Source organism: Girardinichthys multiradiatus, chromosome 24 (genome assembly GCF_021462225.1).
Source record: "Girardinichthys multiradiatus isolate DD_20200921_A chromosome 24, DD_fGirMul_XY1, whole genome shotgun sequence".
Taxonomy (NCBI): Eukaryota; Metazoa; Chordata; class Actinopteri; order Cyprinodontiformes; family Goodeidae; genus Girardinichthys; species Girardinichthys multiradiatus.
This window is the reverse complement of record NC_061816.1, coordinates 6,155,426-6,182,169: the sequence shown is the minus strand read 5'-3', so window position 1 is coordinate 6,182,169 and position 26,744 is coordinate 6,155,426. Positions and strand designations below refer to the sequence as shown.

Sequence of the window (26,744 nt, the reverse complement as noted above, 5' to 3'; positions counted from 1 at the left end):
ATGAAGTAGGCTAAAAATCTCAAAAAGCGAACACACTATTCCCCTTATCTAAAGAAGTTAAAGAATAGATAAAAGTCAAACTTATTGACATCTATCAGTCTGGATAGCTAACCTTCTTAAGAAGGCCGTTAGTGTTGGAAAACTCCCCGATAAGGCTGAATTAAAACAATTATCCAAAGAAGAGTCGCCCTTTTTTTTAGTTCAGTGAAGTTCTGCAATTTGCCTGTCAGGTGGAGGTACTACACAAGAACATACCAACAAATACTTAAATCTGGGATAACACTTTGTTGAGTAAAAATGTTGTTTGATAGTTGATTTAGGTGAATTTCATAATCCCAACTGACTAAACAGTCTGGAAGCTGAAACACGAACTCGGGTGTGTCCGAACTCCTTCAAAAGCGAGGAAGAGTTGTTCCTCTTCCTCTGGGCAGGGAGTTCAGGGAGATTATTGGACTCTACATCCTTCTGCACAAACCTCCCCTGGCAAAACAAAACTCGCTATCAGAGGATGACACAGAACACCAGCCTGCCAGGCATCCTCCTCCTCCTCCCTTTCTTCTTCCCTCCTCTGCTGCTCCGGAGAAAACGCATCACTGAGTTTCACTGCAGCTTGTTTGCAGCCATGTTGGAGGCAAGGTGACAAGAGTAATACACGAGAAACATTCCTGTAATTTCCAAAGAAGAGCTTAAGGTGGAATTGTTCTCTGTGGGGGGTGCTGCCACTTCTCCTTCTTCTTCCCCTCAGTTTACCTAACGATGCCAACAGAAAGGGCGGGGGGTGAAACAACACACAAACAGCCCTCCTGAGGAATTGCTGGAGAGGGGGGAAGAAATGCGCCCTGACAATCTCTCCTTCCCTCCGGCGGCTGGATGCCAGGAACTAGCGCTGCTCCTTCAGAGAGATCTTTTACCAGAGATGCCAGGGATTAAGAAAGAAAGGACTGCAGGACACTGCTGTGTCACCTAGCATTAAACAGTCATAAACTCTCTGGTTATGAGATACTCTGTGCAAAATAGGTCAACAATCACAACAAACTGAGAGCTTTGGATTTCAGATCTTACTGCCGAATTTGTTTGACTCCTGTTGCCTCAGGACTCCATTACTTGGTTGGTGGTTGAAGCCAACAAAACCTGAAAACTTTGACAAACATGCCAATAAATTGAACTTATTCAGAATTTTATCTAAATTGGTGGAAAACATTTGCTTAAAAGTCTCTTAAGAGCTTATTTTTTATTTTATTTATTCATTTATTACAGAAACTCAAAAATATGAAAACCGATCTCTTGAGATCTGAGTTCTTGAAGCTTTTTCGTCCTTTTGAGATAAAAAAAAACAATAATAAATATATAAAAAGGAGTTTTTTCTCTCAGTCTTCCTCTGCGTCCAGAAAAACAAACCGAGCTCCTGTTGGACTGGAGTTTATATTTAACACCTTCCTCAAATTTACTGCCCTCATGAATCATCTAAACTTCAGACTTGCTCTAAACTATGCAAAATAACTGAGGCAAAAAATAAAACAAATATACAATGATGCTTGAGGAGCATTGGGAAGCTTCTCGAGGCATGTTTGAAAGTAAAGAACTTCATATTTTGATGTAATGCATCTTAAGAGGAAATGTTGGATTAGGAGGCGGGATGAGCTGCAGAAACAGCCAATGAGACTTCATCTTGCTGAGCGGTAAGACGTGACTGGGTGCGTGGTGAGGAAATCTGTGCACCGGGTGGGCATGGTCAGCACACCATTTCCACTGCTGCATCAGCTGGGCCAGGCCCAGTTGAGACCCACCTGGGGTGGGGAGTTTCTGAGGCCCACTTCTGGTTGTTTGCAGTTATATTTAAAAGAATTAATGATGTCAGTGGATCAACAGAAAAATATCAATTTCAAGCTCTGTGTTTGATCTCTTGTAGTTGTTTTAATGATGTAATAAGTCAGTCCGCCTGATAGGTCCTTTATGATCTCATCCTGCTGGCCAATGCTTTGCTCTGCATTTAAGAGCAGAACTCCTCCCACATCATCAGCTCCTCCCAGGTGATCCACCAGATGACTAATGGTAGACTTCATGAGTTTCCTGCATGTTTTAAATGTTGCTTTGATTCAACATACCTGAATCAAAGACTTTTTCAACTAGACTTTTTCCTTCCATTAAACTTTCCATTAATATGCTTGGATATAGAAGACTTTAAACGACCAGCTATGAGAACAATAACCTTTTGTGGCATTTAAATGAATGTGTAGGCCACTGCATCATGACATAATGTTTTTTACATTTAAAAGATTCCTTTATTCATCTGATGTATTTTCAAATTTTCTGAGAAACAGAATTTTGTGGTTTCATAGCCATCAAAATTAACAGAAGTAAATGCTTGAAATTTATCACTTTGTGTAATATGTCTATAAAATATTTGAGTTTGAGTTGTTGAATTGAATTTGTGAAATAAATTGACTTTTACCAAACCAAGCCTCAGAGCTACAGTTAGACCATAGTTTTTCCTTCTAATGAACTTTCCTTTAAAGTGCTTGGATACAGCACGTGTTTTAAACAGCCAGCCAGTTTCCTTAGCAATTTCCTCCCAGTGGTGGGTGTCTGTGATTGTTGTCTGTGTTGAATCGTTTTTTTTGTAGCTTGATTTGTAAATTTTAGATCTGTTTATTTCTTTCCAAGAAACTTTCTATTACGATCCTTGGATACAGCGCTTTGTAATCAACCAGCTTCTTTAGCAACAACTTGTTGTTGCTCATCCTCTTTGAGGGTGGGCACAGTGACTGTTTGCTGGACAACTACAAAATCCTTTTTAATGGACTTATGTGCTGATTTTTAAACACGCTTTTTTATTCCATTTAACTTTCCATTTAAATGCTTGGATACAGCACTATCCTTTTTTGGCTGACCTTACTTGTATAGGGGCCTAGTAACTGCTGGATTACTGTGAAATCCTTTTTAATGGTCTTGTGCTAATTTTGAACCTCAGTTTTTCCTTCCACTGAATTTTCCATTAAAATGTTGGATAAAGCACTCTGTATCCTTTGCGGCTGACCCTTGTTATTTAGGGGGTTAATGACTGTCTGCTGGGTGACTGTCAAATAATTTTTTTGTAGTTTTTATAAGAAACTTTTTTGTATTTTGTTAGCTGTAAGACACAATTGTGACAATTAACAGAAGTAAATTTTTGAAATATATCACTGTTTATGTATCGAATCTATTAAATACTCGAGTTTCACTTTTTGAATGGAATTGCTGGAATAAATTGACTTTTCAGGGACAGAAAGTTTATTGCGCTGCAGCTGTATAATGATGCATCCAATAAGAACGACATATCCACACATCTTTTATTACATTTTTGCTTCTGCAAAATATGAACATCGTTAATCTGTATTTTTCTGTTAACCGTTTTATTCCTGGAACAGTTTCTTCTGTAGAAGTTTTCTAATGAGTTAAAGTTGGTGTTAAAGAGGTGTTCCAACAAAGGAGCAGGTGGGTCATGATGAACCTCCCCAGCACTCAACCATGAAGATGGCCTAAAGTGATTTGAACAAAGCCCTGGTTGCTCTTTAAAGAACCGTCTGTTGTCCTGCAGCCCAGAAAGCAGCCCGAAGTTTCCTGTTGTCTTTGTCGTCTTTGCAAAGCTGCTCGGCCTGCTCTGAATAATTTAGCAGCCGTCTGCTCAAATGCAAACAAACGGAATAAAACATAGATGGTTATCAGGCACAAATATGAACAAACAGCATCCCAAAAAAAAGATCCGGAGAAACCCGGAGCGTCCGGGCTTTTTGGAGCGACAGATGAGGACAGAGTGTTTGACTAGCTGGACGGAGCACGCAAACATCTCCTTCATCCTCCTCTATAATGATTTGTGGCCTGTCAGAGAGGCAAAGCCAAATTACATTCAGGACTACAAAGCCCCCGTCCGAGCTTTTCCCTCTCTGTGCAAAACAATAACTGGGATTCAGCAGCAGCAAATTGCACTAAAATTTCCCAGTCTCTTTCTGTGAATTATTAATAAGGAGCAAACCTAAAAAGACAAAAAAGATATCTGCAGCATGCCCGCGCCGTGGAGGAGGCTATAAAACTGTAATTATGCCAGAGAGAATGAGGAATGGAGCAAAGTTGTTGGAGCCAGAAGCTGAAACTAAGAGCTGGATGTTTGGAGAAGTTTTATTACGTTTGCAGAAAGGAGAAGCTGCACAATTAATACGACGGCCAACAACGGCGGCGGTTCTGAAAGGAAACGAGCTCAAAATACCCAGAATCAGATTACATTTCTTTGGCCAAACGACATCATGGTGAAGATGTTCTGGTGTCTCAAGAGCTTGAGAGAGTTTCAGCAAATATATCAGCGGGTTAAAGGTGCAGAACAAATGAGACCCTAAAAATGCCCCAAAAGTATTAAAATCTGAGAATATACAAGGAAAAAAGCTGCAGCTGTCAGTCTAAATCCTGATGGATGGGAGGACATGAGAGGACAAAGTCCAGGTTTGATTTCAAAATAAAAGGAATTAAATCTTAGATGAAATAATATTTCATAATTTCCTGTTTGATGAGTAAATGTTGGTCAGATAAGAGATTTATTTCGTTCTTTCATCGTTAACCTGCTTTCTGGATAAAAAATTAACTCCTCCTCTGTGTTTTGTTTAGATCATTTAGCTTTAAAATCACAGATCTTCTCAGTTGTTCCACATTTAATATTCTCTTTTTACTTCAGTAATCTATTCCTGTTATTCATTTTTCAGCCTCATATATTTTAAAAATAAAAACGTCAAACTCTTCAATTTTCCAATTCTTTTTAAAAGGAGACAAAATAAAATGCAGGAACCGAGCTTCAGACGCTGATTGAAAATCTGTCGTACAAAAACTGTAAAAATTGAATATTTAATATACTTAACTAAATGTGCTAATTTGTGTTTTTCATATTCATTGTGAGCGCTTATATTCAACAGTTTGGATGCAGGCGATCACAAATTTCATCTCTTCTCGTTTTCCAAATTGACCTCATTTAAAAATTTAGGAGAAAAAAGTAACTTTAGTGTGAAATTTTTGTTTGGTTTTTTTATCACTTCCTAATTTTCATTTTGTCCAAACTTTAGCTTCTTAGCTTATTTTTATTTTTGTGTAAAATCAAGTGTTTGCTAACTTTAACACGAACAGCATCTAGTTTCTGGTATATTTGTTTTATTATTAAAGTAAATTTGTGTGAAATTTAACATCACGGCTGATTTTCTTTCCTTATGTGAAATTAAAGCTTTGCAGAATGTAAGATCTATGTTTAGTAGTTTCAGGCACTTTATTTATGTTTTTATTGTTCTGCCTTTAACAGTAAGTTTAAATTAAATTTAATATTTGGAAGAATCAGCTTCTGGTAGATTACATCCAGTTTAATTTGCTTTATGTTAAATTTAAAGGTCAATTCATGATACATTCAAGATCTATTTAACCTTTAGTGTTTGGTAAATTAAATCCCCTGCAGTCAGTGACACAAAAAAAAAAAAAATTTGCTAAATTGTTTTGTCAGGATTTAGAGAAATCTAGATTTTAAAATAAGAACAAAAAAAATCATGGCAGGTTTGTAGAAAACAGAAGTTTTTCTTGTCTCTGGTCATTTTTCATGACTTCTCTGATTTTGAGGAGCCAGTCAAACACACACACACTGTGAGGGTCCGACTGAAGGCCTGGCATGGTTCCCCTGCTCACAGGAGGCAGCCACGTCCCTCAGGGATCCAGAACCAACCAAATAACTCTGATCGTAGAGGAGTGCATGAGCAGCCCGCCTGCCCAGCTGGGTCTCAGCGCTCTGTCACTGTGTGTGTGTGTGTGTGTGTGTGTGTGTGTGTGTGTGTGAGGAGGAGGATGGAGTGACTCCCAGCAGATGAAACAAGGTCGATCAGCTGATCTGCAGAGAGTCTCTACTGTATTTATGCTCCATTTACTCAGTGATCTGATCCTGGATAAGCTCCTGTCTGATCTGGTTGATGGATCGGACCTCTTTCAAGACCAGAACCTGTAGAAGCTCTGGTTCTTGCAGACTTTCTCCATTTATCCGAGTATAAAGGTCTTTTAATATTTTTCTGTCTCTTAGATCTGCCATAATGTTACAAATAAGGCAGAACAAACTGAACTGACTCCAACATCTTCTAAATGAACTTTAATGTAATAAAAAGTGTTTGAACCGAGTCCTGTCGCAGCAGTTGAACTAAATGTTCTCAGCAGAAGCCGGGCTTTGTTCAGATTGACGGATTTTTACCTTTATCATCTAACTGGCTGTGATTGACCTGCTGCAGCTCCTACCAAGTGCATCTCATTGAGGTTAAAGGTCACCATGATCTGCGTTTGTCTTCCTGGTGGATGCTGCTGCCATTTTTCCTGTTTCCTGGTGGTGTTCTGCCCTCTAGTGGCTGATACGGGGCAATGTTGCATCAGCTTTTCTGCTCGTCGTTTTCTCTTGGTCTCTTTTGACATTTTAAACCTGATTTCATATTTTTATGTTGCTTTATCTATTACATCTAATATTCAGTTAGTTGGCTTTGAAAAGGTTGTACACAGCTTGAGGCTTTTCACGTTTTATGTGACGCACCAAAACAAATTAGTGAATAAATGTGAAGGAAAACCTTTAATCTGCGGTAATAAGTACTTATCTCCCTTTACTGTGATACCCCTAAATAAAATCCAATGTAACCAGTTTCCTTCAATATAATCTTAATCTTAATTAATGCCGCTGTTCTGTTTCTGGCCTCAGAGGTTTGGTGGAGAACAAACCAAACTGTGGAGTAAAACTAACACCCTAAACATACCATCCCCACTGTAAAACATGGTGGTGGCAGCGTCATGCTGTGCGGAAGCTGGTCAGACTTAATGGAAAAATGGATGGAGCTAAATGAAGGACAATCCTGGAACAGGGTCACCTTCCAGCAGGTCAAAGGCCTAGTCTCCACGTGTCCATCTTCAGAGGGGAGTCTGAGCAGTAATGAAGTGAGTTAAAACGGCTAGAACTGCAACAAATGTTTTGGGTTTCACGGACAGTGAGGAGCCTGGAATAACTCCAAGGCTTACCGTGGCACTTTGAGGTCACCAAGCCACCATAATGACCTTTAAATTCTGTCTTAAGGTCAACTGATTTGGGGGGGAAAAAGCCTTTACTACCCTACTATCACAAACGTAAACAGTTGGAGTTCTAACCGGAAAAACACCTCTAGAATTTATCGTCTCTCCAAACCGCCATTTGGTGCTTCGCTAATCTGCATCTGAACCTGAGTTCTGTCACCCTCCTCCTCCTCTTCATCAGGGAGCTCAAGGTCACCACGTGGCTATTTTCAGCTCCTCTTCGCTTTGATTCGTGTTGCAAAATGACAAGGTAATGCAACTCTAAGGGGGGTCAGCTGTGCGACAGGACCGCTTCCACGGATCGGGGAAAAAAAGGAAATCAATCCTGGCTGACAGTGTCTTCAGGATACTCTGACCTGACACACACTCTCACACAGGCTGAGATAAACGCCTGTTCTCGCACAGATGTACACAAACAAACGCTCAGGGTCCAAATATAGCCGCACGCGCTCGGTGCAGCTGTCTCCCGGTCTGTCAGCTCCGCTCTGTCTCGTCAAGGTGCATCGGAGAGACACGACGTACGCCTGAAACCCCGTTGCTGCGGTTTTTACAAACAGTCTGGGAACAACGAGGTTGGAGGATGGAAGGTTTAATCACTCTTATGGAGTCGGCACCAGAACCATCATGTTTCCATTCGGAAACAGGAGGATCGTGCAGGGATTTTATCCAGCTGGAACATTTTTTTAAGTCCTAATATTGTTTTTATCTCAATAAAGAGTCTAAAAAATAAAGCTGTTGCAGGATTACCAGGTTTCTTTAAAGTTTACAGTTTCCTTTTAGTTGTTAAATCAGAATGACTAATTAATGCTTAATAACCTGTTAATGACAGTCCATAAGGGAAGTTCTCAGTTAATCTCATTCTCTTATCAATGAATATCATCATTTCTTCAAATCCCCTTCAGTCCTCGTCTCTCTGTGGGTTCTAGACGTTTCTACACCACAGATGTGGTAAGTTTTTAGTGTTTGGCTGTTGCTTTGAGGCAGCAGATAGACCGGATGACCCATTTAAGCCCAAAAGTTCTGTCTAATCTTGTGGAATCGGTGTGTTGATCATATGCCGTCTAAAGATTGCAGATTTTTTTTTACAACTTTTTGTTTTTCAGTAGCCTATATCACCTTGTTTCTTCTGACCTCCTTTATGAGTGATTCCAACATTGTTTGTCCACCGGTCCAGGAAGGGGACTCAAGTCATGTGACTTGGAATCAAGCCAGACTCATGTCAAGCATTTTATGATTTAAGACTCAACTTGATGATTTTATAAAAGACTTTGAGCTTGAACCCTCTGACTTTGTCTTCACTAAAGTCATAATGGAAGTTTTTTTCTTGAAAAATAATAAAACGAAAACAGCAAAAAACATTGTGGTAGTGACTCTGGTGGCATCAGCCATCTTCTGTGGCTTTCTACAGCTGAGAGGAAGCAGTTAGATAAGCTCATCAGAAAGGCCAGCCCCGTCCTAGGATGCCCTCTGGACACAGGGCAAGTAGAAGTCAGACGGACAAAAATAACATCACTGTTGGACAACGTCTCCCACCCCTTGCATGAAGCTGTTGCATGAACTGTAGAGCTCCTTCGGTGACAGACCTCGGCATGCTAGGTGCATAAAGGAGCATTATCACGGATCCTTCCTCCTACTTTTTAAAAACTGTACCATATTTTTTTATCTTATGTTGTAAATTATTCTTAACTGTATATTCTGTTATTCTGTTTTTTATATATTTTTTCCCTTTGTGTGAATCTGCATCCTTCTATTTGCCTTCCACAATAAACAGTATTTCTATTCTATTCAAGAAAAGAGAAGTTTTAATATCCCTCCCCTTCGTGTCGAGCAGGGGGTCACCCACAGAAAACATGTTGTTTTTATTATTTAGGTTTACTATTATGCTGAAATATACTTTAATTTATTTGTCCATATGCACATTTGTAAGTTACAAATTGCCTGTTTAGATTAAATACATTTTGTATTCAGGCAATCTGTTGTATTTTAATAACAGATTATATCTATATATAATTGAATTAGCTTGAACAGACCACGAGGTGATCTACGAGAGATTAGCAGGTGAGCATAAAACTAAAGCGGAGGCAACAACATCTAACTTCTTTCCACATTTAAACACAAAGAATGATCATTCAAAGCTAATAGAGGATCTAATGTGTTCGTAATGTTAGCTTAATAACTGTCTTATTTCTGTTCTCGCTAATGTAATGATGGAGCCTGGGTCACGGGGTCCAATGTGTTTAATGCTTCGAGCGCAAACCACCAATAAAGTTAGTACACCCACGCTGGCAGGTAGCAGAACCGTAATCATGTCTGATAAAATGGGCTTGATTACACAATTAATTTTTATACAGTTGTATAAATAATGTATTTTTATAATCTGATGTTACTCGTGAATTATTGTAAAAGCAGGTTTGTACTGTTGCAGTTGGTTAACATGAAAATATTTTTTATTTTATGTAGAAATCTGGTTATTTGTTAGTTTGGTCATTTTTTTTCTGTAAATATTTTCTGTAAAAAGCAACATCAGCGCAGACGATTTTAAAGTTCACTTTCTCTTGCTGGTTGTTCTGGCGAAGAAATAACAGCTGTAAAAATGATTTAAAAGTCTAAAAATTATTATGACTGCGAAATTAGATCACATATTTGGTCAAATGACTTGACTCCAAATTAAAGGTTTAGGACTTTGACTTGACTCATCGCTTGGATGCTCGACTTGGGTGAAAAGACTTGAGACTTACGTGTGACTTGGTCCTATTTCTGGGATTTCCCACCTCCCAGATCTTTCTGTCTGTCTTTTATGACCCCACTAAGAGGTCAGGTGATCTACAGTGAGGGGGCAGTGGCTGCCAGTAGTTTTGTGTTTAAGATTAAAAAAGGTGAAAGTGAATTTGTCCCTTTTGTTACGTTGTTTCTTGCTGTTTAGGTTGAAATATGGATTTAGAAAGTGTGGAGTGGATTGGTCTCGGTCTGATCAGTACCAAGCTTTGACTGCTTTCTTCAGAAGAGTCTACAGACTCAGATCAGGGGTGGTATCAGCCGTCCTGCTGAGGGTTTTCCCGTGTGTGTTGTTTCTGTGGTCAGTGAAAGTCCGGTCAGCGACTTTTCCTTGTCAGCAGTCCACACCTCCTCCAAGCTGGAACCACGGGGCGTCTGAGGACGACGGGGGGTGGATCATGTAGAGGTCCAGAGGGGGGACTCATTTCTGACAAACATGCCTTCTCCATAATTATCCAAAAAGCAGCAGATGAAACATTAAACACTGAGTCCTGGCAACAATCAAAACATGTCATTTGTTGTCAATTATTCATTACTTTGAAGGTTCTGAGGGGCTCGTTAATATGGAAATAAGCTTTCAATGCTAACAAGGTTGTAGTATCCGAATCATCTAAAGCAGAGCACACTTCCTTACTTTCTCTTCCTTTTAGGTTCATATTTTCATTGTTTTGTCTTCTCTGTCCCTCTGCTGTGATCTTCAAACAAGTCCAACAAGCTGCTTTCAGGCACTTTAAACTCCATCCGATGAAAATCTTTGATTGCTTCAACTTCAACTCTGCATCCAATAAAGCCAAACCACCCAAAACTAATCCAGTCCTGCTTTTATTTGACCGTTTTCACTCCGCACCTGACTTTATTATTAATGTGGCAGCAGACGACTGCCAACGGAGCGGTCTGTGGCTTTTCACGCTTTGCTTCCCTAACAATTAATTAACAGGATGAAAAGTCCCGCGCAGCAGCTTGCCTCTGCAGCCACCTTTGCCAGCTGTCAAATCTGAAAGACGTGAACTGGAAAAAAAAGCCCGGGGCTGGGGCTATTTGAGGTAATTAGTTCTGATTCATGCAGCTCTCAACCCTGTTACCTGTTAACTGGTGCCACCATCGACTGCCCACGGGACGCGTGAAGCCCCAAACTGTTTTAAGATCCAGGAGCCCCGGGAATCTGCCAGGAACAAGTTCTGACCCGGAGTTGTTGGCAAACATCAACTCTCTGTCAGTTAGTGACACTTTCTATTCAGAATCTGAGATACCAGTGGTTTTAACTGAATAATGCTTGATCTCCAAAGACAGACACAATTACAAAAACTAAAAATGGACTCTTTGTCTCCTCAGATGTGACACTATGTATCAGAACCTAAAAAGTACCAGTTTGTTTGGTGTATGAGACTCCAGCGGATCTAAAAAGCGCCTTTGTAATCTTGCTTTCAGAGCCAGTGTGAAATCAGTGAGCTCATTGTCATTATTAAGACAGTAAATCTGCATAATGTTCATTTTTTCCTACATTACTGTATCGTCTCTTTAAGCTGTAGTAGCCCCAGGAAAGACAATACCAGCCTCTCTTCAATTATTTATTCTCATATCAGCCCAGAAAAGATGACAAATGCTAATTCAGGTCCATTCCCCAGCTGGGCGTCCAAACACTCATTAGTTTTAAAGAAGGTTAATCCATTTAGGTTTTGCATATTGATATGCCAATTATGTCTCATCGCAGAGCAGGCATCCGTCAAGGTAATAGTGCATAAACACATGCAGAAGCATTAGGGAGAAGTCAGCGTTATAATAAAGTAGGTGGTAATTGTTCAGGGGACTGGGGTGTGTAATGTACAGCAGCCGGGTGAAGTGAGGTCCGATCGGATTCATGCGTCCTTTACCGTGTCATTTTCAAAGCCCATGCTGTGAGCTTCTGGGGTGTTGCAACCAAAACACTCAATGGAGTAGAAGGATTATGAAGGGATGAAGAAGCATGAAAGGTTTACTGGACAAAGCTCCTTTTTTTCTGCTAAAATGTGGCTTTTGAGCAGAAAAAATGTATTTTTAATTAGGTTGTAAGGGGTTCTTTCTAAGTAATTTCTATGTTACCTGAAGTAGACAGTAATCAGAATGGTCTAAGTTTTAAGAATCAGATGCATACCAGTCAATCTAACAGCTACTCAGTCAGGCTAGTGGTTAATCCAATCAACCTAATTGATAATGACCCCAAAAACCCACTGGACCCAATGTGGCTTACAATCCGACAATATGACGTCCATAGCTATTAAAACACCTTGAAGTGAATGGGGCCACATAGACCGCTTGCGATTCTCTGCGACTCCGACTCTGCAACCAAGATCGACCAGGGTTCTGTTTTGGTCGGACCTACACTGCAGTTTAACAGAAATGTCACGAGCCAGACAGGAAGTGAGACACGATGACAAAGTAAAAGACTTCCGCTATGGTGAAAATACAAACTATAATGGTCAAATCGCGACATAAATGTCGCGCAATTTCCGATGGCTTTGGTTCCCAAATAGTTTCGCCTGGTCAATTCCCGAGATGTACGACAAGCCACTGATTGTCGAAGCAGAGAACAGGACTGATTTATATGACACGACACACCCTGCATACAAGGAAAACCGCCAGAAGGAAAAGGAATGAATGGAGATAGCAGTATGAAATATTGCATTTAAAATGTTTTATTTAGATTGTCATTATGGATGTGGTAAACATGGTTTCCAGGACATACTATTCTGTGAATTCTCACAAGTTGAGTGGTCCGTCGACTGACCCTTTGGTCAGACCCTGTATGTTTTGAAGAAATCAGATTGTAGCGTGAAGAGTCGGTGTGTTTCAGGGCTCAGGGTTATGCTAACGTATAAAATAATCTAAGTCAAAGTAAGACATCTAGTTTAGTCAAGCTAAAAGCTGCTCTAGTCAGAATCAGAATCAGAAAAGCTTTATCGCCAAGTACGTTTTTGGACATACAAGGAATTTGTTTTGTTTTGTTTAGTCAGGTTAATAACTAGCCAGAGTCTGGCAAACAGTAACGCTAACAGCTAGTCACAGTCAAGATGGCAGCTAACAGTTAAGCTAGCATGCTACCAAACAACTTACAGAATCAAAATAATAGCTACTCAGAACTACTGAAAATCCAACCTATTGCTTGTCAGGGTCAGGTAGATAAGAGTTGAGCTAAAAACTAAGAGAGTTGAGCTTAGGTTTGTAAAAATAATTTTTAAATATATAATTATTTAAATCCAAAATGCCATTGTAATTAAATACTAACTTGAAATCTGCCCTCTTTTTAAAACAAAGCATTAGCAGTTCTTCTCTTTTTATATTTCCTGTAGTGTCCGTACAACTAGGTTTATTATTGCCCTCCACAAGACTTTTACTTTACTTCATATTGAACACAGGTTTCAACAGATCAGAAACTTAATCAGTGCCTTTCCAATCAGTTATTGGTTCTATTTTCTACTCATTTACTGACCAATCACAGCAGACTCTGCCCTTTCAACCAGGCAAGAGCCTAGAGTATTAAAAACAGACTTCCAACTTTAAAATTAGTCTTTATTAGGAAATTAGTGTGAAATCTCAGCCACAGATGAACATGTTCAACATGAGGTGTTTTATCATAATGGATGCATGTCTGCAGGACCCTGCAGCCCATGCAGGGTTTGATGAGGCTGTTGTTTCTTCTTTCAGGTCTAGCTGCTGCTGGATGCCAGAGCTTTCCCTAGCGTTTCGATGAAGCGATGCACATCGCTGAAGGAGTTGTAGAGCGGCGTCGGTGCCACTCGTAGCACGCTGGGCTCCCTCATGTCACACTGCCACAGGAGATTACAAAAAAAAGCACTGTTTAGAAAAAATGATTTTACTTCAGCAAAGAAGTACGAGAATGTGAGCTGCTTACAGCGACTCCCCTCCTCTCTAGCTCCTGGAAGACTCTCCTGATGGGGATGGAGAAAGAGAGTGACAGCTGGCAGCCTCTCTGCTGAGGGTCGGAGGGCGTGATGATTCGGATGTATGGTTTGTGAGGCTGGGCCGGGTCCTCTGTGTAGTAGTGCTTTATCAGGTACTCCAGGTACCCAGTTAAGAGCACAGACTTCCTCCGCAGCGCCTGCATACTTGTCATGTTAAACACCTGGAAAATTTTACAAGCGACTTTAAAAACTCCTAGTTTCTTACTCAGAACTTTATTAAAAACAATAAATCAATGATATCTAATGAAATGAAACAAATGCTGAATTTAGATTTTAAGTGCAGTACCTCTAAGCTGGCCTGTAGAGGGCAGACGAGAAGAATGGGTTGATTTGACAGTCTGAAGCCGCTCACTCCGGACTGCAGCTCCATCACTGGAAACAGAAAACAGTAAAAATGTCCATGTAAGACAATACTGAGCTATTTATAGCCTAAATGGCAAACTTCATCGAACTGAATAAGCGTTTCTACTCATAATAGACGTCACTGCTCATGTAATACCAAAGAGGGCCACAAGATGGAAGCACAGAGCCAGGCTTTAGTCAGCACTGGCTGCAGGTAAAGGTTTACCGTTGGTCATCTGGAAGCGAGTCTTCAGGTCATGTCCCCACCATCCTAACAGCCTGAAGGAGACACAAATTAATCTGGTTTATATTAATGGCAGATAATTAAGGAACAGCAAAGTCATATTTAATCTTCTCCTGGTTTTTCTTAAGCAGCTTTGCAAAAATAAGGTTTTTACTGAATATTGTTAAGAAATGTAATGCAGCTACCATCAGACTGAGGACTACTTTATCTGGTGTAACATCAAAATGGGTTATTGTAAAAAAGCTGTTTTTCTTCAGTAAAATGTACTATTCTTTTAATGATTTTTGGGTCGCTACATGTTTGGGTAGAACAAACTTCCATAAGATGCATGAAAATGTGCAGATTGGTTTGAAATAATTTGCTGACTCTGCTGGTATGCATGCAAGGTTTGATGTTTATCAACTTAGCAAATAAATGTAACAGAAGAGAGGAAACCCAGCTTTCTTTAGAGCTGCATAGTTTAGCTATACTTCACGGTAGATACACCCCAAACACGGAAAATAAACTTTCCCTCAGTAAATTAGCATTTGATACCTATTATAGTTTTGGAGCAATCACAGATTTTGTCGCTTCATCGAGGAATGTTTAAGTTAGGTTGTGACCATGTCACGCTCTCTAGGCTCTACCACTGAAATGTTATGTTGATTTCGACTCGTTTCACAGCCCCCAGTTTCTTCTACACATGTGTGATTTAACAGCTGCCTGGTAGAGAATGCTTTGCTGTCACTTTTGGGGCAGATGTCTTTTACGATGTCTATGAAATTGGCAAACAGTTCAGAAACATTTACCACAGAAAATAATTTGGGTTTTGTAAAAACAAAATGTGATTATCTGAGATTTCATGACAGAGTTTTCAGTTATGACTAGATTTTGACCTTGTGAAATCCTCAGAACATTTATTTTTATTCCAACACATTTCGTGCTCATATTTACGTCCCTACATGTACAACATCTGCATCAAACTGTAAGTGTATTTTTGATGACAAGTCCCACTTTTTTCTTCTTGGTCAATTTAATGAAGCCTAACAAGGGGTAAGCCTGTGTTTGTAAGCTGTAAATCCTCAGTTTTGTTGACATGTTGCAGATGGGGCTAATAAGAAATGGAGGAAATCTTTGGTTTGGTTGTGTTTAAAAAAAAATCAGTTCTGTGCTGTTTTTTATGATTTAAAAAGATAAAGTATTATTCTATGTTTGTTCCAAAACACTGGTTGTGTTACTTACGCTGGTTTGATGGTATCTTTATGTATTTCATGAATGAATGCCCCGCCGAGACCGCCGGCACCTGAATTCAAATACTATAAATCCAAAAAGAAAAGCAGGTGTCATCAACAGTTCTGGATATGAGTTCATTTCCTTCATTTCTGTTTGATTCAGGCTCTCTTCAGCAGACCTTGTAGGAGCACCAACAGGCAAAGTCGACGCCCCAGTCATGCAGCTTCAGCTCAACATTTCCCACTGCATGGGCGCAGTCGAATCCAACAAAACAGCCCTGATGAGAAACAAAAAGCTTTTATTCAAAAACTGTGGTATGCCTATGAATAATTTAAACACATCTCGATGTGTTTACATAGGTTCCTGTTACCTTTCTGTGGCCAGCCTTTGTGATGGCGTGCATGTCGAACAGCTGACCGGTGTAGAACTGAACCCCGCCGAACATCACCACGGCGATGGTGTCACCTTCTTTCTCGATTACATTGAGGATGTCCTCAGTTCTCAGGGTGTCTTCTCCCTAAACGGACAGGGGAAAACATAACATTTAGGGGAACCAGTGATGAACAGGGCCAACTCTTTCAAGGATGAGGTTCTGGACTCACTGGTCTGGGAGACAGCAGCACCATGCTCTGCTGAGGTTCCAATCCTCGCAGGCGGATCTGAGACTCTATGGTGTACTGACATAAGAAAAACAATTCACAATGAAGACGCGGAAGAAACTTCTGGGTCTTTTAGGTTTTCCTATGTGATAGAAATCTTAGTCAGAAGTGGCTCACTGGTTGGACAAGATTGCTATTCAAATATAGTGAAAAGGATTCCGAGAGATTGCAGAACGTTCTTCTTTTAAATGCGTCTGAAAATGTCTTGGACGTACTCACATGATCTGAAGGGAAGGCTTTGTTCTCCAAGAGGATTTTGTGTCTAGTTTGAGTTGGTTTGTAGAAGGACAGCTGCCGAGTGAATCATGAAATTACTGACATTCTTCTACTTGTCAAACAATTTACTTCTAGTATATTTCTGCAAGATGTTACCATTAGAAGATGCAGATTAACCGTCAGGCCATTCATCAGTGCCACCTCCTCCGTTTTAGCTCCTGAAACGAAACATAGTAATGTTCTTATTAGTTTTTGACATCTACTGATAATATCAGATGGCCAAGCTCGTCAGATAGGAGTTGTCTATGCATTCGGGAGACGTAGTGAAGAGAAAAAGGTTTCAATAAGGTTTAAAAACATTAAGCAGCCGGTAGTTTCTTGAACTTACATCTTGCTTTAGAGATTAATCTCGAAATAATGTTCACAAACTGTCCCAGAAGCTACAGCTTCGTCTCTGAAACTTGAAGGTTTCTTTTAAGAAGTTATGGATTCCTTTCTTCAGTTTATCCATGTTGCTTTCTACAGGTTACCCACAACGTATTGATTGGTAAACCCTAACTAAAGTTATTGGTTACTTTACAAGAACTTCCTTGTGGCTTTTTTTTTCCAGAATTTACATTAAACTTAGATGTTTCTTTAAAGATCTTTGTCAAAACAAACATGGTACTTTCATTGGACTCACGGCTCACTTTCTGGACCAAAACCGATTTCCTTACTGATAATTTTGCCGCACTTACCCTGATATTACTGGTATTTTGTATGGTTAATATCACAAAGGCTACAGGTTACACTTCCAAACTTGTATATAACTGTCACAAAACGTATGAGCTACTTTATGAAGTAGATTGTAGGTTCTGAGTAAGTTAAGGTAAATACATTTCTGGAAATGCACTGGTTTTATGCATGGCTACACTGCTTTTCCTCCCAACAACATTTTCTGTCCGTTTTTATCTGTTTTTTTGTGGAATGTTATGATTTATTTACATTGCTGTTCTGTGTTTATAGATTAATTTCTTCCTACATCGTTTCAGTGTTTTCTGTAATTTTTCCAAACTCGCCAACAATATTCGCCATGAGATCCTCAATGTTGTTTTCAGCCCACGCCCAAGGTCTCGAGCCGACAGTGTGACCGTGAACACCTCTGTTGAAAAGGAAAAGGACAGCAAGACGATGTGAATAAAATCGAACATCTTAAATAATTAACTGAACTAATAATGAAATCAACAAACGTTTTAGCCCAGTTGTCTAGCTCCTCTTCAAGATATTTCCTTGCATTTTTGGGTTGAAGACCCAAAGAGTTTCCCGACAGGTAGATGCATTCTTCGCTTCCATCCACCAGCGAGAGATCAGCTACAAGAGAGTGAATACTAGATCATCACGACACTCCACGTTCATGTCAATATATCCTTAATGTTTTCTACTTACAAGGAGGCAAATCTGCAATTTTGGGCACCAGAAAGTTCCCCCTGAGGTGGCGCAGTTTGTCATGTTTGTCAAAGTAATTGGATACATTCTCAGAGGTGGGACTGCAGCCCAGCAAGGAGGACACCTGTTTCACTGCCTCTGTGGGATCTAAGTCAAAAAGCTCGTCCATTGGTGTGGGAGTAGAAGACCTTCAGTAATGACAACCAGAGGGATCACGTAACTTAAAGCAGAGTTTAAGGTGTGCAGTCTGGCATTAGGAATGTCCCGGTTAAACAGGCTCTAACTCTCTCTAATGAGATGCAAATTATTTAGTAAGTGTGTCTCCAGAACATTAGGGCATTTAGATTAACATCATGTATTGAATTGAAACTGTTCATGAACTATACATGGCCTCGATATTAAGTAATTACAGACCCATATCGAACCTAACATTTAAAAAGCTAAAGCAGGTGGGAGAAACTGGAGTTAGTGTTAAGAAATACCTGAGTTTAAATGTTCTCTTTGCTTGACATTTTGTTAGCGTACTGACAGAAAAATAGCCTGAGATCCACAGACAGACTTTAGATGGATGTTAGATTGTAGGTCAAAACCTACATTCGCCTCTGCATGTGAGGTACCTCAAGGCTCCTTTCTCAGGCCAGTTTTATTCAACGTTTATGTGATTTCCAAGCTCAGATTATGGAGTACTACAACTGAACACACACACACATCATATACAGTACTGACCAAAGGTTTGGAGACACCTTCTCATTCAAAGAGTTTTCTTTATTTTCATGACTATGAATATTGTAGTTTCACACTGAAGGCATCAAAACTATAAATTAACACATGTGGAATTATATACTGAACAAAAAAGTGTGAAACAACTGAAAATATGTCTTATATTCTAGGTTCTTCAAAGTAGCCACCTTTTGCTTTTATTACTGCTCCGCACACTCTTGGTATTCTGTTGATGAGCTTCAAGAGGTAGTCACATGAAATGGTTTTCCAACAGTCTTGAAGGAGTTCCCAGAGATGCTTAGCACTTGTTGGCCCTTTTGCCTTCACTCTGTGGTCCAGCTCACCCCAAACCATCTCGATTGGGTTCAGGTCCGGTGACTGTGGAGGCCAGGTCATCTGGCGCAGCACCCCATCACTCTCCTTCTTGGTCAAATAGCCCTTACACAGCCTGGAGGTGTGTTTGGAGTCATTGTCCTGTTGAAAAATAAATGATGGTCCAACTAAACGTAAACCGGATGGAATAGCATGCTGCTGCAAGATGCTGTGGTAGCCATGCTGGTTCAGTATGCCTTCAATTTTGAATAAATCCCCAACAGTGTCACCAGCAAAGCACCCCCACACCATCACACCTCCTCCTCCATGCTTCACGGTGGGAACCAGGTATGTAGAGTCCAGTCCATCCGTTCACCTCTTCTGCGTCGCACAAAGACACGATGGTTGGAACCAAAGATCAAAAACTTGGACTCATCAGACCAAAGCACAGATTTCCACTGGTCTAATGTCCATTCCTTGTGTTCTTTAGCCCAAACAAGTCTCTTCTGCTTGTTGCCTGTCCTCAGCAGTGGTTTCCTAGCAACTATTTTACAATGAAGGCCTGATTCACACAGTCTCCTCTTAACAGTTGTTCTAGAGATGTGTCTGCTGCTAGAACTCTGTGTGGCATTGACCTGTTCTCTAATCTGAGCTGCTGTTAACCTGCGATTTCTGAGGCTGGTGACTCGGATGAACTTATCGTCCGCAGCAGAGGTGACTCTTGGTCTTCCTTTCCTGGGGCGGTCCTCATGTGAGCCAGTTTCTTTGTAGCGCTTGATGGTTTTTGCGACTGCACTTAGGGACACTTTCAAAGATTTCCCAATTGTTCGGACTGACTGGCCTTCATTTCTTAAAGTAATGATGGCCACTCGTTTTTCTTTACTTAGCTGCTTTTTTCTTGCCATAATACAAATTCTAACAGTCTATTCAGTAGGACTATCAGCTGTGTACTGTATCCACCTCCTGCACAACACAACTGATGGTCCCAACCCCATTTATAAGGCTTGAAATCCCACTTATTAAACCTGACAGGGCACACCTGTGAAGTGAAAACCATTTCAGGTGACTACCTCTTGAAGCTCATCAACAGAATGCCAAGAGTGTGTGGAGCAGTAATTAAAGCAAAAGGTGGCTACTTTGAAGAACCTAGAATATAAGACATATTTTCAGTTGTTTCACACTGTTTTGTTCAGTATATAATTCCACATGTGTTAATTCATAGTTATGATGCCTTCAGTGTGAAGCTACAATATTCATAGTCATGAAAATAAAGACAACTCTTTGAATGAGAAGGTGTGTCCAAACCTTTGGTCTGTACTGTATGCTGATCCCAAAATGTGCTAAAGACCAAGCAAAAAATCTAGACGTCATTATGGACTTAGACCTGAACGTCAACAAGTAAATAACCCATCTTACTGCCACCTTTAAACTTCCTATGGAAACTGGATGCATACAAACTGGTGCTTAGCTAAGAATGCTAAAGATACATATATCTATTTCCATCATTCTTACCTTGTAATTTTATTACATTTTTATTTACTGTACTTGAAGTGTTTCATTTGTGTTTTCTCTGCTCCTTTAGTTCTCTGAATGCTGGTATACATGAGAAGTTGTAACTTACTGTGAATCAGTTGGTTGGGGACGGGCTTCCTCTTTGCTGACAAGACACAGGCTGACTGAATCCTCTGCAGCGCTCTTTAACCCCTCTCTGTGTGCACTTTCAGGTTAATCATTGCATCATTAACCGACCTCCAGTTCCTGATAACGGCTAACCAGCTGAACCACACTTTTGGGTTGCATTAATTCCTATGAATGTCACGTTTGTGCAAATAGTTCCTCTTTTTTTTTGGTTTCAGTTTTGTGTGGGAGACTTGAAACCTGCAGCGTGAAATTCCCCACAAAAGCAGAAATGATATTTGGAGCTGCTGTTGTAGAACCCTGCACTAGTTTCACCGGATCTGAACCAGCCAGCAGGGATTTGTTCCCATTTAGAAACTGGGAGCGCTGGTCTTTATGAAGCTTAAAGGCACAAAGGGACACACACAAACTGCACCCGTGATGTTGGATGCATAATTTTAATGAAGCTTCTTTTTTGTTAGGATTTATTATAGCAAAACCTAAATGTTCCCCAATCTGTAAGTGTGAAGGTGTATTTCATTGTTATAATACAGATCATTTAGGTTTCCCTGAAAAAAAGAAAGTTTCACCCCTTTCCACCAGAGGGCATTCAGATTGTATTCATTCGTATTCTATATTCAAATTTTAATATATTATCTGCAATCCTCTGTTGAAGCAGTTTTGTTGCTTTAATGTTATATCAGAATTTTTTAGGGGCTGTATTCATAAAGATTCTCAGAGGTCATCTCAGAGAGCTCTTAGTGAGGAGGTGTGGTTGACCCCGTTGCTAGCTGTGACGCTGTTTTCTAAGAGCTGTGATTGGTTGTTAAAAAAACAAATGCTTACAATCAATGGAGAGAAATTAACTGATGACAGTGTAGACTGGATATATAAATGTGTAAATCATGATGATAAAACTTAGCGAGATTAAATTAATTGTCACACAGCATCAAATGTTTGAACATAGGTTATTTACATGCTCATCATTATTTTGATTTGCTTATGTTTACTCACCATGCTGGTTGTTTTCATACAGCGTTTTATTAATTCACTGTTCATTGTTTGGAGAATATCTCCCCTTTCTCTCTGTCTTTCCACCATCTTCTCTGCTTAAATCCCTCTTAGGTTCACTAAATGTCCTCCTCACTACTATTAACATCTCCCCACAGACACAGAGAACAAAATGTCATCCCTAGAAGATGTAAGTCACCGGAACACGTCGCAATTTTACACAACTACTTTGGCTCTCCAAATTGTATGGTTATTTTTCTTCATAGAGCAAGAGCTGCAGTAGTCCAGACGTGCCTGAAGATGAAGGAGAAGAGGGACGCAGCTCCAAACAGAGACACTCTGAGGAGAAACCTCAGTGTGAACAGTGCGGCAGGAGATTTGCTAACGCAAGGAATCTGAAGCAACATCAGCAAATTCACACAGGAGAAAAGCCTCACATCTGTAGCTACTGCAGCAAGGGTTTCTCAACCTTGAGCAATCTGAAAGCTCATCAGAGGATCCACACTGGGGAGAAGCCTTACAGCTGTGACAGATGTGGACGATGCTTCACTTGGTTAGTAACTTTGAAGCAGCATCTGAGAATCCACGATGAAGAGAGATCTTAACCACATCCATCAACTGATGCCTCCAGCTGCTATAAGTTTTGTCTTGCTGTTTCACAGACACCAACAGTGGAAACGTCTTTTAATTAAACTAATTTTCATGTAACTTATGGTTTGATATTTTCTTACAGATTTCCAGACTAAACTACAATATCTGCATTTACTGCATTTTAAAATCTGATTGTTATAACTAAAAGTGTCACCACAGAGTTCTTGGATGTTCCTTCAATGTTTAGCAGAGGACTCAGCTTTGTAAGAATTTAATCATCCTTCATCTTTGGTTCATCTGAAACCCTGATGTCCTTCTGTCCAGTCTCCTATTGGAGACATCCCAAACTTTTCTAGTCCTAGACAGGACATCTAATACTTCCAGGTACATTATGGTGCCCAGTCTCAGTCCTCAAGGGTTGATATCCTGCATATTTTAGGTGTTTCCCTAGTTTAGCATACCTGAATGAAACGGTGGGTCATTAGTAGGTCTCTGCAGAACCTGATGACATACTGAGGAGGTAATTCAGCCATTGGACTCAGCCCTGTTGAACTAGGGACACATCTAAAACATTCAGGACGACCAACCTTTGAGGACAGGAGCTGGACCCCCCTGATGAAGACAGACTGATTCGTGTCTCGGCTCCAACAGAATGTCCAGCTGCACCAAGAGTGGACTGTCCACACTGTGTCTTCACTTCGCTGACCTGGTAAAACCAACTTCCAGATGTTCACTGAGAACAACAATGTCCTACTATTAAATTTGTCAGGAATGACAGATTCCACTTTCATAACTGAAACATTAAGGCTTCTAAATGACTGAAAAGAGTCATTAAACTTAAAGAGAATTTAATAACGTGATGATTACAGTCTCTCCAAAGTCCTAAATGTGAGTGTGTTGTAAACACCTCCCTCATTAACACCCTGCATCATGAGCTGCCTAACTTGACCCCAGACTTGCATTTTCACCAGATGTTGCTGTAGCTTCGGGTAATTAACTCGTTTCCAAACAATAAGCTCAAGTGGTTCAGTTCTTCATAAACGCTTCATCTGCTGATCAATGATCCCAAACAAGCTGTGGAAACAGAACCTGATGGAACAAAATATCTGAGAGTCAGCAAGGTCCACCATGAATCCATAGACTGGCTTTATGGAGCTCACAATCCAGTCCACTAGGTGGCAGTATAAAACCCCACCCACTTTCCCATAAATGTAAGTGGACTCCTTCACTTCCTGTTTGACATTTAGACCTTTCACCTGTTCTGGTTCTGATGGAGGGAGCACATGGAGCAAAAATATTTGGGTAATTGCACTTTTAAATTAATCAATGACTTTAAATCTGTAATTGTATTAATCTGAGTGTGAATGTGGAGATAAAATGGTGACTGAAGAGGAGAAAGTTTAGATCTGAGTAGATCTGCTTTGATTCTCCAACTTCTGGATGAGCTCAATGAAACTGGTTTGAATGTTGGATTCAAATGAAAGCTTGTTGCACAGAAACTCTGAGATCACTCAGATTCAAGGGTCTTTGTTTGTTGAACAGCTTTCAGGATATGTTGGTGTTAGCATGTGGAGGAAAACATGCTAACTGAGATTAAAGTGCTTGAAGAACTTCTTTTTGGTTCTTGATCATGTTTCTGTCTTAAGAAGCTTTTCTTCAATGCTGATGGTCAGTTTCTGCAGGTTTTTCAGAACTTCAAGCACTTGTGATGAATTTAGCATGTTCTACTTTTAATTTTAATATTTTGTGTAATTTGTTAAAACTTAAGGTCTTGAAGTAGTCTGGGTGATCAGGTTTCCATGTAAGAGGAACCAACATTTGTGTTGTGCCATTGGGTTCGAATGTTGCATATACCAACTGCCACTCTTTGGTTGGTTGGCAGAAAGGTTTCAGACACTATGCCGTAGACCCGATGGTCATGGGTTCTAACCTTAAAGACAACTCTTTGAATGAGAAGGTGTGTCCAAACTTTTGGTCTGTACTGTATTTTTTTTTTTTTCGGCAGTAGTTGCTGTCCGCTTTGCTTTGATTGCTTGACTCGCTAGTCGTGTTTTCTGCTCGTACTGAGCCTATTTACTTTCTCCGGCAGTGGTTTACTGCTCGCTTTTGTTTATTCTTGTTTGTCTGACTCGCCGGTGGCGTTTTCTGCTCATGCTGAGTCCTTCCTGTTGCTGTTGTTGCCATAACAGGGTCTTGATGGCGTTTTTTCTGCCCGTTCGACCCCATCTGTTCCCATCTGTCCCTAGGTCATGGAAAATCTATGTTGTGCTTCTTGTTCGGCTCCTCTGCAGCCTGAGGACGGTCATGACATGTGCCCTCCCTGCCTTGGTGTTGACCATCCCAGGGAGGATCATGCCTGCTCTAATTGCAGCATTCTGCCCCGAGCGGTGCGGTTGGCCCGGCTGTCCTTGGTGGAGCTGACTGGGCGGTCTCTGTCCAGCAGGATCCGTTGCCGCCTGGACAAGCTGCGGCCTCGACGAAACGGTCCGCTGCGGACATGCCTTTGGCGTCTGGGAGGAGAGCCAAGCTGCGCGGGCCCCCGGGACTGTCCACTAGAGTGGATCAGCTTTCGACAGAGCTGGCCCAGATGAAGGCCTTCCTTCAGTCTCTCCGGGCGGATGGTGGCCGCGGCGAGACTTCCCCTCCTGAACAGGGCGGGTCCTTGAATTGCGATGATGATGCTATTTCGGTTGCGCCTTGGGCACCCTTTTTCGAGAGGACTTTCCGGAGTTGGGCTCCCGGACCTCAGGTTCGGGCTCCAGTGCCTCTCAGGGAGGTGCAGGGGAACCGGTGTCTTCGGCTATGGGCCGTTTGCAGCTAGATGTTCCCCCAGCCCAGTCTGCTCCATCTAGCGCTTTCTTTAGGCGTCGTGATGCCGAGGCCGCCTTTGTCGTTCCTCCCTCGTCGGAGTACATCCAGGAGCTGCATGCTTGCTGGACGGACACGAGGTCCTTTTCCCGCCTGACGCCGGATGGCAAGGCCCTGGCTGCCACGCATGAGGCGCCCAAGTTTCGGTTGGGCTGCATGTCCCCTGTCAAATCTGCCATTGCCTCTCTTATTGTTCCTCCTGATGAGGCGTTGAAACCTAATGCCCGTTGTCCACGACCGCAATGCCGTGTCACGGACGATTTACTTTGTAGGGCCACAACTTGGGTGCCCGGATGGGCCGGATCGGAGACTCACTCTCACATCTAATGTTGGGCCTCTCCTCTTCTTTGGAGTTGGTTCCCTTGGACCAGTCGAGTGAGGGCTTGTTGGACGCATCCCTGCAGGCCTTCACCCTGATGACGCGTGAGCTTGGACGCATGCTCTCTACGCTGGTCCATGCTCGGCGCCAGGTGTGACGATTGTTTGTGGATCCCCTGCGGGATCCAGGGGTTTTTTATTCAGTTTATTTTGTTGTTCCCAAGAAGACTAGTGGTCTTTTTCCAATATTGGACCTCTGGGGTCTGAACGCTTTCCTTAAGGTTATGCCTTTCCACATGTTGACTACCAGGGAAGTCCTGCAAGCAATCTCCCCGGGCTCCTGGTCTGGGCGGCGCCACGCCTTGTCAGCCTCAGGGCAGCCTATATTCCGGGTCCGCAGAACGTGTCTGCATACTTTCTGTCTCAGCAGGTGCCGCTTCTCTGCTCCGGCTCGCCGATGCGCCTCCCCTCCAGGAGAGACCTCCTCTCCCAGATGGGTGGACAGATTGTCCACCCCGATCCGGGCCGCCTGAAACTCTGGCTTTGGCTCTCTATTTTTATCTTGTACTTCTATAAACTAATAATGTTAATGGTGAAATAATTGCAGCACACAATATATCGTAGTAGGTCTAGAGGTGATACTTTGCTTTCTTTCTGTTCATGTTTTTTCCAACTGCCAATGAGTTGAGATACAAATACATAAGAACACATTTTAAAGCTAATCATGTTAACTTATTTTCCGTAAGACTCGGCTCCTGTAACCTCTCTCTGAGAACTTGTGAAGATCTGTCAGTTATCCTTGGCTCTCAATCCTGTTGTCTAAGATAAGTTGATCTACAGGTCCTTCTCAAAATATTAGCATATTGTGATAAAGTTCATTATTTTCCATAATGTCATGATGAAAATTTAACATTCATATATTTTAGATTCATTGCACACTAACTGAAATATTTCAGGTCTTTTATTGTCTTAATACGGATGATTTTGGCATACAGCTCATGAAAACCCAAAATTCCTATCTCACAAAATTAGCATATTTCATCCGACCAATAAAAGAAAAGTGTTTTTAATACAAAAAACGTCAACCTTCAAATAATCATGTACAGTTATGCACTCAATACTTGGTCAGGAATCCTTTTGCAGAAATGACTGCTTCAATGCGGCGTGGCATGGAGGCAATCAGCCTGTGGCACTGCTGAGGTCTTATGGAGGCCCAGGATGCTTCGATAGCGGCCTTTATCTCATCCAGAGTGTTGGGTCTTGAGTCTCTCAACATTCTCTTCACAATATCCCACAGATTCTCTATGGGGTTCAGGTCAGGAGAGTTGGCAGGCCAATTGAGCACAGTGATACCATGGTCAGTAAACCATTTACCAGTGG

The 26,744-nt window shown here is 41.1% G+C and overlaps 1 protein-coding gene and 1 long non-coding RNA gene across 2 annotated transcripts in view; one reads left to right on the top strand and one right to left on the bottom strand.

Annotated features, from left to right (window-relative positions):
- The window catches only part of LOC124861549, a 263,240-nt gene extending 240,972 nt beyond the window's left edge, over nt 1-22,268 (top strand). Inside the window, exons 6-7 of the long non-coding RNA XR_007036665.1 lie at nt 21,702-21,777; nt 21,854-22,268. This is a non-coding gene — a long non-coding RNA (uncharacterized LOC124861549). The remainder of the gene's footprint in view (nt 1-21,701; nt 21,778-21,853) is intronic.
- kynu (kynureninase) lies at nt 13,512-20,903 on the bottom strand. Its single transcript, XM_047355354.1, has 14 exons — nt 20,581-20,903; nt 17,928-18,115; nt 17,732-17,852; nt 17,561-17,643; nt 16,659-16,720; nt 16,506-16,577; nt 16,230-16,304; nt 15,998-16,144; nt 15,806-15,904; nt 15,637-15,710; nt 14,398-14,450; nt 14,116-14,201; nt 13,760-13,990; nt 13,512-13,673 (listed from the first exon to the last, which is right to left on the bottom strand). The coding sequence occupies exons 2-14, from the start codon at nt 18,094-18,096 to the stop codon at nt 13,554-13,556; spliced, it is 1,392 nt and encodes a 463-aa protein (XP_047211310.1). The 5' UTR covers nt 18,097-18,115; nt 20,581-20,903; the 3' UTR covers nt 13,512-13,553.
- Nucleotides 22,269-26,744: the final 4,476 nt, after the last annotated feature.